The sequence below is a fragment of the Chionomys nivalis genome, chromosome 7 (assembly GCF_950005125.1).
Source record: "Chionomys nivalis chromosome 7, mChiNiv1.1, whole genome shotgun sequence".
NCBI lineage: Eukaryota > Metazoa > Chordata > Mammalia > Rodentia > Cricetidae > Chionomys > Chionomys nivalis.
In genome coordinates this window covers 11,753,089-11,761,210 of record NC_080092.1, presented here as the reverse complement: position 1 = coordinate 11,761,210, position 8,122 = coordinate 11,753,089, and the positions used below count along the sequence as shown (strand labels likewise).

Genomic DNA, 8,122 nt, shown 5'->3' with positions numbered 1-8,122 from the left:
TTCTGTGCCCGCCTCTTTCCTAGTCCACCCTTTAGGTCAGGGATTCTTGTCCTTGGCTTAAAGATGTGAGACAAGAGGTTCTCCTTTGCGATGAGAATGGGCCTGAGCCTGCCATAGCCGCGTGTTTTCCCGCGTCTCTGACTTTCTCCACTAGAGGGCAGCAACATCCCACGGTATCACGGCCCAAACTCCCTCCACGCCAAAGTCTCATGCTCTGTGAAATCTCCAATTCCCTGGACAAGTTCAAATTCAGATTCCCTCTCCTACATGAGGCCTCCCGGGGTTCACTGGTCTGCACACGGGTCCTCCCAGCGTGGCGTGCAGGAGCTGGCCCTTCCTTAAAGGGCGTGGCAAGAATCCATCACTAACCTGCGGCCGTGGGGGAAGTCCCTCAGACTAGTTCCCTGGGGCTGACCAGGGTCTGCAGTCCTTGGGAAACATAACCGAGCCCTTTGATGGAGCCATGACCGAGCCCTTTGATGGAGCCATAACCGAGCCCTTTGATGGAGCCATAACCGAGCCATTTGATGGCAACAGTGGCCCAACCGGCCAGTGGAGATCAGGTGGCTGCTGGGTTCTAACTCTTCAAAATCAAGCTGGAAGAAGGTATTAGTGCAGCCTGGTGTCCAAGAAGGAACCGAGTCCATGCCTCCCTTCTGTGGGGCTTGTTTGCGCATCTGGTCAATGAAATAAATGTCTCCTCTTTGTTTGGATCCGCGATGGGCAAATAACACCGTCTTCCTCCTTGATCCACCCAAATCCCTAGACCAGCTCCCTGTAGCCCCAGCCCTTCCTCTTCTTCCCGGGAAGCTGCCCTGGCCAAACAAAGATGGACTCAGTGATAGTAAACCTGAAGGTGAGGCTTCCTGGCCTGGCTCGGACCCAGTCCATGTCACCAGACCTCTGTACCTTTTCCTGGTTTCTTTCCCTGGGCTCCTGTGCTGCCCTCTCCTAAGGGAGATTTCCATGGAATGACCCCCCCCCCCCTTGCATTATAAGTACACGAAACGTCTCGAGGACGACCAAACTGGGCCACTGTGACAGCTACCAAGGCTAAGCTACTTGACATCTCAGTGTCAGTTATGGGCCCCGTGGCAAGGCCAGTCTCAGAGTTCCCTGGAGGACTAACGCTGTGCTGGGCACCCTGGCCAGCCAGTGGGAGCTGGCAAAAGGAGCTATTGGGAGGGGGAGCCGATGGCACAACAGAACCCAAGCAACACCCAGTGGAGGGGGGGGGGTTGTAAGTGTCCTTCATGCATCTCCAGTCCTTGAGGAAGTCATCACAGAAGGACTTGGGCCTGTGACTCTGCACATCTCACGTGCTTGGGACAAACATGGGATCCCTTGGCCTTGGACCCTTGCTTTGCCTGGTTTGTGAACTCACCAAGTGTGATCTCTTCTCCAGTTCTGAAGCCTTCCTATGCCCTGGCTGAGGTTCTCTAGGACATATCATATTGACAGGGCATGGACTGGAATATGGGCTCAATTATTCAGAGACTGTGGACAGGAGTCTGTGACCCCAGTGTCCTGGATACACCCCCACTTTCCTCCCATGGTGGAACCAACATCCCACAAAATATACATATGGCTGAGTGGCATTGGGGTATAAAGGGACGAGCTGAGAGGCTCAGACCACACAGCACAGGTAAAGACGGAGCAGCAGCCCAGCCTGGTGCAGGAGGAGAGGCCAGAGGGGAAGGGAGGATGGGTTGAGCCAGATAGAGACTGAACCATGAGGGATGAATGGAGAGGTTTGGAACACGGGGCTTCTCCAGGAGAAGCTTTAGACTTTGGGGAGCCCAGTGTAAGGTGACATCATGGGACCTCTTGCTAAGAGCTTAGTTAGAATGCTAGCACACTGGCATTGGGGGCTCTCAGTGTGGGCATGTGGGTGAAACTGTCTTTGGGTTCTTCTGAAACCTTTGGAGCCTATGGGAAAAGAGGGTTCCCAAATGTCCCATTGTCTCAGTCTGGGTGTTGGGATCCCTTAGATCTGATGTCTTTTTCCTCAGAGCCTTTTTGAAGACTTGCCATCTCCCTGTGACTTCCAAGCCCCAGGCTTGTGCCCCAAACCCTCAGGAGCCATGCTGCTGCTGCTGACCTTGGCCCTCCTTGCTGGCCCCACCTGCAGAGCCCAGAGTGAGAACCTGAGCCTCCTTTGTGGCCTTCATCTCCTCCATCCTGTTCTAGGCACAAGGGCCTCTGAGTGAGGGAGTGACCCTGCGTCTTCTTATGCCTCGTTTTCTTCAGACATACTAGACAATAAAATCGGTACCTATTTCTACATTCGTGGTGAAGATCAGGGTGAACTCAAGGGCATCCGGGTCTTCTCGAGTTTTTATGGATTCGTTGGGTGAGTAGCGCTCTAGCTCCTGCAGTGCTCCCAGGTGGTACCCACCTCCATGGCTCATTGGCTGGAGCCCTTAGAGGATTCCCTGAATACATAACCACTTTATTTCCCAGAATCCTCTTGGCCTCTACTTCTCCAGCTTGAGTTGAATTAGCCTACACAGAGCTGGGATGCTCAGGCTTGGGTTAGACTGGACAGTCATCAGGGGCAGGCAGAGAGGAACCTCCATCTTTCTGGTTCAGGAAGAATCACAGAGGATGAAGGGTCCCTTCTCCACATAGTGGTGGTGGCCTTAGTGCTCCTTGGAGGCGACACAAACTGATTCCATGGTCTAAGAGATGTCCCTGCGTCCACAGGACATGAAATGTGAGGGTCACTCTGCCACTCTAGACCTCTGCTCTGTTCCAGAGAGCCCAGCCATTCCCCAGGGACAGGCCAGATCGTGACTGTCCTCCCCAGTGTCTACCTCATGAGCTCTGTTGTTCTCCTTTATGCCGCCATGGCCTTGCATTTCTGGTGCCAAGCTTGGTAAATGGAAGCACAGTGCCCAAGGTTAACAGAATTTCAGATGAACAATGAATATTCTTTTAGTATGTCTCCTATGCAACACTGAGGTCATCTCAATCCTTAAGAAATCCGTGTTGGGTGACGTGGAGAAGGCTGGGCAGATAAAGTATTTGCTGTGCACATATGAGACCCTCAGTTTGAGTCCCCAGAACCCACATGGAAGCTGAGAGCAGCCACATGTACATTTCAGACATACAGCAGACAGACAGACACACACCACACACACACAAGGACAAGCACACATGCTCTCTCCTCCCTTGCATATACAATCCAGTTTGGAAAATATCTATAAACGGTGCTAGGGGCTGAAGCTGAGACATACCGCTATGCTTGTCTGCAGCCATCACTTTCCCGAGACAGGACCTCACTCTGTATCCCAGGCCGACCTTAAGCTTAGAGTCCTCCAGCCTCGTCCTCACAACTGCGGGAGAGCATGTGGCTTTCCTTTAGAAATGCGCTATTGCCCAGCACTTGGGAGGCAGAGGCAGGTGAATCTCTGTGAGTTCGAGACCAGCCTGGTCTACAAGAGCTAGTTCCAGGACAGGCTCCAAAGCCACAGAGAAACCCTGTCTCGAAAAACCAAAAAAAAAAAAAAAAAAAAAGAAAAAAAAAAAGAAATGCGCTATTGGAGCCTGGGCTGGTGGTCCAGTCCTGTGATTCCAGCTCCCCGGATGCTGATGCTAGAGAATATCAAACGTGAGGGCAGGTGGTGCTGCAGAGCCCCCTCGGGCTCAACCTGGACGACTTCATAAATCCTGTCTGAATAGAAAGCAAAGAGAGGGTTGGAGCCCAGCATGGTGGCTCATGTCAGTAACGTCAGAACTCAGGAGGCTGATGCAGGAGGATTTCCACTGTGAAGAAGTTCAAGGAAATCCTGGCTATACAGTGAGACCATGTTTTAAATAAAACAAAAGAAAGGTCAAACAGTGAAGGCGACAGACAGAATCAGGGTGGGGAGGTGAGACTGCATACCTGAGTGGCTTGTCTAGCACGTGTGAACCCCAGCTTTGATCCCCTCTGCCACTAAGATAGTGAAAGGTGGCAGGATGGTTCTGTAGGTGACAGTGATGGCCGTCCTTCCTGACCACTTGAATTTGATCCACCTAACCCATAGGGAAGAAGGAGAGAATAAATTCCCAAAAGTTCCCTTTAGACCTCCATAAGACCCACGGGACTCACACACCTACATGGACAACCAAGGGAGCAGACCTGGTCTCACTGGTTTCTGTCCCCCAGAACCACCTGCCGCTGAGGTCAAGGTCCATCTCTGGTCTAATGGCCTGAGCAGAGAGGTCTCAGTGGTGGTTTGCTGACTCATTTGAGGCCAACAAGGGAGGAGGTCCAGAGGGAAAATTGAGTTGGGCAGACACCAAAAGATTCAGGCTCAGGATGGTCTGCAGTGGCCGGACACACAGATGTCTGACATGGGCCAGACTCTCTGGTTACTCATGGGGAGAGATGTGTCTCCAAGAGGCAGAGCTGGTAAAGTACCACAGGTTACAGAGCAGGCTGACAAGCAGAACACCAAGTGACATGTCATCTGGAGACTGAAGTATAGGCTGGGAACCAGGACAGCGCACAGCTTCAGGAAAGAGCTGGTGCTCCTAAGCACACAGCACTTTGACTGGGTCTCTCTCTCCCCAGCGTCCAGCTGCTGTTTGGTGAACAGTGGAGTCCCGTCTATGGAGCTCAGTCATCAAATCAGCAGAAGTACCTGCTGAGTAAGGGTGAACGTGTGATTGCTGCCGGCACTAACGACGGCATCTGTGTGTGTTACCTGCATTTGGTGACCAGCAATGGGTGCAAAGCCACTTTGGGTACTGAGAGAGACGGTTTTCCCCTCAGAGTCACTCGTGGCTCAGACAAGCACGCCCTGACGATCGAGGGCAAGTACTTATCTGGTACTTGCATCACCACGCTGAACTTCAAGTGGGGACACAGCCCTGAAGGTTCGATCGCGAAGAAGCCAGAAGACCCAATGGTCAGTTTGTGTGGTGCCAAAGAGGACGCTGGGGGCAATGATGAAGATGAAAGCAATGACAGAGAAAACGCTCATAACAGCAACGACAAGGGCAGCAATGACAATGGTGAAGGCAGCAAGGGAGCCTGCAAAGATGACAGTGTGGACAAAGGGAACTAAGGTCCAGACAGGGAGGACCATTGCCCTAGGCTGCTCAGAGCTCAGTCCTGCATCCTCAGCCAAGCTCACCCACCTGGAGGGACCAGTATACCAGGTGACGCTGGGCAGGAGGAAGCAAAGCCCACATGGCCCTGTGTCTCTGTGTCCAATAAACTCTGTGCATCTATGTGAGCCTGACTGGTCCTTGTCACCAAACGGGATGGGTTTGAGGTCCCCCAAAGCCTCCTTTTCCTCCTCATGTCTTGGACCCACACCTGTGCACTGAGTTAGGATTGCACAGGAAGCCCCTTTGTCAACTCAGCAGGACTGAGGTCCCAGATGGCAGCATCCAGCCACTGCACTGGGCCAGCAAGGAGAGCGCAGTGTGTGCTGACCAGATGGTGGGGACTGGCTTTACAGTGCTCCTAACTGCTGAGCCATCTCTCCAGACCCCAAACCTTGAGTCTTGGCCACCAGACTCAACCCAAACAGGGAACAAGTTGAGACTTGGTTTGTTTCCAGCACCTACATGGTGGTTCACAACCATCTAGACCTCCAGTTCTGGGGCTCCTGACACCTTCTTCTGGCTGCTACAGGCACCAGGCACACATACGGTTCACATAAATACATGCAAGCAAAACACTCACACACATAAACCAATAAAAGCTTTAAAAATTTAAACAAACTCCCTGTCTTAGGATTTCTATTACTCAGAAGAGACGCCATGGCCTAACTCTTATAAAGGAAAACATTTAGGTGGCTGACTCACAGTTTCAGAGGTTTAGCCCTCTACTCTCATGGCGGAAACATGGGAGGACGCAGGCAGGTGTAGAGCTGGAGAAGGAGCCTAGAGTTCTACATCTTGATGAGCAGGCAGCAGGAGGAGAGAGGGACACTGAGTCAGGCTCGAACTTTGGAAACCCCAAAGCCCACCCCCAATGACCTGCTTCCTCCAACAACGCCATTCTCACTCAAACCACCACATTCTTATTTTGTTATGACTCAATTTGCCCAAGTGGTTAAAGTCTAATATAGTTAACAAAAAACATGGCCAGGCATTGGGGCACACACTTCAATCCCAGCACTCAGGAAGCAGAGGCAGGTGGATCTCTGTGAATTCCAGGCCAAACTGGTCTACATAGTGAGTTTCAGGACAGCCAGGGCTATGTAGGGAGAACTTGTATCAACAAAACAAAACAAAACAAAAGGATTAACAAAATTCAAGATATTATGTTGATTAGACATACATTCTTTGTCTTTTAAGTCTCTGTCACTGGGCGTTGGTGGCACACACCTTTAATCTCACGTTCACAGAGACAGGTGGATTTCTGAGTTTAAGGCCAGCCTGGTCTACAGAGTGAGTTCCAGGACAGCCAGGGGTACGCAGAGAAATCCTGTATTAAACCATTTTCCAGAAACCTGGACAACTCACTCAGACCTTCTCAACTTTGAGCTCTAAACTGTTCTTACTTTTGTTTTCATCTTTCATTTTTAGTCTCCAAAAAAAAATCTTATTTTATTATATAAAATTTATCTTTATTTTTTTAAAATATATTTTACCTGTATTCTAGAATTTTCTATCTCACTTATTATTTGTATTATTACTATTGTTATTTAATTTCTGTAAATAAACATTGGCTCCAAATTATATACATGGTACATTTTCTTCGTTCTTTTTGAGACAGGGTTTCTTTGTGTAGCTCTGGCTGTCCTGGAACTCACTCTGAAGACCAGGTTGACCTCAAACTCACAGAGATCCACCTACCTCTGCCTCCTGAGTGCTTGGATTAAAGGAATGGGCTACCGCCCACCTGGCTACATGGTACATTTTAACCAAGTATGATCAACTCTGCACGTGATGTCAAGCTTTCCAAACCTTCTCTCATACATTACATCCTTACCACAGTGTTTCATCCCTCCATGCCTCCCAGTCCCCGTCCCCAACCCCTCTACCCCAGATCCAATGCTCCTTCTGTTTTCCTTCAGAAAAGAGCAGTCCTCACAGGGAAACACAGTGTAGCAATTACATAGCAGTCAGTCAAACACAGCATAGCAAGTTACAATACGACTAGATACAAACCCCCATATCAAGGCTGGACAAGACAACATAGTAGGAAGGGGTCCCAAGTACAGGCAAAAGAGTCAGAGACAGCCCCACTCCCACTGTCAGAAGTCCCACAAGAACACCAAGAAGCTTCACAACCATAACATATATGCAGAGAACCTAGCTCAGGCCCATACAGGGTGTGTGATTGTTGCTTCAGTCTCTGTGAGCCCCTATAAGCCCTGCTTAGTTGATTCTGTGGGCCGTGTTCTCCTGATGTCCTCTGGCTCCTACAATCCTTCCTTCCCCCTTCCATGGCATTCCTAAATGGCTGAGAAACACTTAAAGAAGTGTTCAACACCCCTAGCCGTCAGGGAAATGCAAATTAAAACTATTTCGTTACTCCATCTTCCATTTGTTAGAATGTCTAAGATCAAAAACCCAAGTGGCATTTCATGCTGGGAACACTTCTCCTTGCTGGTGTGAGTACAATCACTATGGAAATCAATATGGCAGTTCCTCAAAAAACTGGGAATCAATCTACCTCAAGACCCTGTTATACCACTCCTGGACATATACCCAAAGGACGCTCCATTCTACAAAAGAACACTTGCACAACTATGTCCATTGTGGCTTTATTAATAATAACTGGAAACTGGAGACAACATAGATGTTTGGCAAGCAAAGACTGGATAAGAAAATGTGGTACATTTACACAATGGACTATTTCTCAGGTGTTAAAAATGACATCGTGAAATTTGCAGACAAATGGATGGAACTAGAAAAAAATCATCCTCAGAAAGATAAACATGACGTGTACTCACTTATAAGTGGATATTAGCTATAAGGTATAGCTAATAATAATAAAGAATACCCATGCTACAATCCACAGACCCAGAGAGGCTAAATTATAAGAAGGGCCCACAGGATGCATGGGTCTCCCTGGGAGGAGGAACCAGAATGGATTTTGTAGGTGGACTGGGGCTGTGGTAATGGGAACAAGAGGGATCAATCCAGGAGTGGTGAGGAGGGGGAAGAATAC

General features: G+C 49.5%; 1 protein-coding gene across 1 annotated transcript; it reads left to right on the top strand.

Moving 5' to 3' along the window:
* Positions 1-2,072: 2,072 nt before the first annotated feature.
* LOC130878805 (prostatic spermine-binding protein-like) lies at positions 2,073-5,057 on the top strand. The gene is made up of 3 exons (XM_057776930.1): positions 2,073-2,139; positions 2,251-2,353; positions 4,562-5,057. The coding sequence occupies exons 1-3, from the start codon at positions 2,085-2,087 to the stop codon at positions 5,055-5,057; spliced, it is 654 nt and encodes a 217-aa protein (XP_057632913.1). The 5' UTR covers positions 2,073-2,084.
* Positions 5,058-8,122: the final 3,065 nt, after the last annotated feature.

Excerpts from the sequence above, each read along its gene's own strand:
- LOC130878805 (XM_057776930.1), top strand. The coding sequence starts at position 2,085 with ATGCTGCTGCTGCTGACCTTGGCCCTCCTTGCTGGCCCCACCTGCAGA. Across the intron at positions 2,140-2,250 it reads CCCCACCTGCAGAGCCCAGA|ACATACTAGACAATAAAATC; the intron begins GTGAGAACCTGA and ends CGTTTTCTTCAG. Across the intron at positions 2,354-4,561 it reads AGTTTTTATGGATTCGTTGG|CGTCCAGCTGCTGTTTGGTG; the intron begins GTGAGTAGCGCT and ends CTCTCTCCCCAG.